This window comes from Artemia sp. Qi Xiang Cuo, chromosome 3 (assembly GCF_049724085.1).
Source record: "Artemia sp. Qi Xiang Cuo chromosome 3, ASM4972408v1, whole genome shotgun sequence".
Lineage (NCBI taxonomy): Eukaryota > Metazoa > Arthropoda > Branchiopoda > Anostraca > Artemiidae > Artemia > Artemia sp. Qi Xiang Cuo.
In genome coordinates this window covers 46581167-46582387 of record NC_142796.1, presented here as the reverse complement: position 1 = coordinate 46582387, position 1221 = coordinate 46581167, and the positions used below count along the sequence as shown (strand labels likewise).

The following is a 1221-nucleotide window of genomic DNA, read 5'->3' as shown; positions in this document are numbered from 1 at the left end:
ATTGGATAACCGTTCCCAAATAAAACATCTCTAAGGTGGTCAAGCTCTGAATGAAGGAGATTTGGTGGATAAACTTTCAGTGCTCTTTCAACAAGACCCTTGTATAGTTTGATTATAACTTAGAATGATCTGCTGTGTACTGTATGCTTGATTATGCCAAGGGTCTGGGACTAGGGAAGTGACTACTCCTCTTTTCACTGTAGGAGAATGATTAGGAAAAAAAAGTAATGGTCACTGTTTGTAGGTTTTCTATAGAGCCCAAACTTAATACACGTGTCATTACAGGGCACCAGGACATCTCAAAAAGGAAGACGCCCATCTACCACTGATTCTTGAGTAAATTTGAGTTTTAGATCCAAAGAGCTAAGCAAAAGAAAGGAGGACTCCAGAGATTCTTCGCCATGCTCCCACAAATAAAAACTCATCTTTAAAGTAACCCAAAACTGAGGTGCAAAGTCTTTATAAATCTGAATTTTGTGTTCGTTTTAAAGATGGCATTCTTTGTTTGTGGGAGCATGGTGAAGAATCTCTGGGGGTTCTTCTTTTGCTTGCTTAACTCTTCGGATTCAAAACTCAAATTTACTCAAGAATCAGAGGTCGATAGACGTCCTCCTTTTTTGGATGTCTTGGTGCACTGTAATAATACATGTGTTGAGTTTGGGGTCTATAGAAAACCTACACACAGTGACCATTACTTAAATGTTTCTTCTTATCATCCTCCTATGGTGAAAAGCGATATGTTCACTTCCCTAGCTGATAGAGCACTGCAGATTTGTTCACCACGTTTCCTTGATTCAGAGCTCAACCACGTTAGAGATGTGTTATTTGGGAATAATTATCCAATTTGTTTAATAAATTCTGTGATTTAGAAACGTATTAAGAAGTTATCAAATACTGACACAGAAAACACAGGTCAAAGGAAAATTCAGCTTATCTTAGTCTCCCTTACGCAAAAGGAGTTTCGGACCACATTTTCAAAGATTAATGAAGAAAACTTTTTCCACAAAATAAATTTTTCAAAGAAAAGTAAAGAACTCCATTAAGCAAAAATAAAATCAAATAATCTACCAATCGTGAAACTACCACAAATCAGCATCGATAAATAAATGAAACCCAAAATGAACAGAAATTACAATAAATAACCGAGTCAAACTCAAAACAAGCAGAAATTAGCTTAACTTGGGCTCAAAACCCCAAAGCCTTCCCAAGGCCAGAACATAA

At 36.6% G+C, this 1221-nt stretch overlaps 1 protein-coding gene across 1 annotated transcript; it reads left to right on the top strand.

Annotated features, from left to right (window-relative positions):
• The first annotated feature begins 491 nt into the window (after window positions 1-491).
• On the top strand, window positions 492-869 carry LOC148954179 (uncharacterized). The gene has a single exon (XM_089086193.1). It carries the CDS (start codon window positions 492-494, stop codon window positions 867-869), a length of 378 nt encoding a protein of 125 aa, XP_088942319.1.
• Window positions 870-1221: the final 352 nt, after the last annotated feature.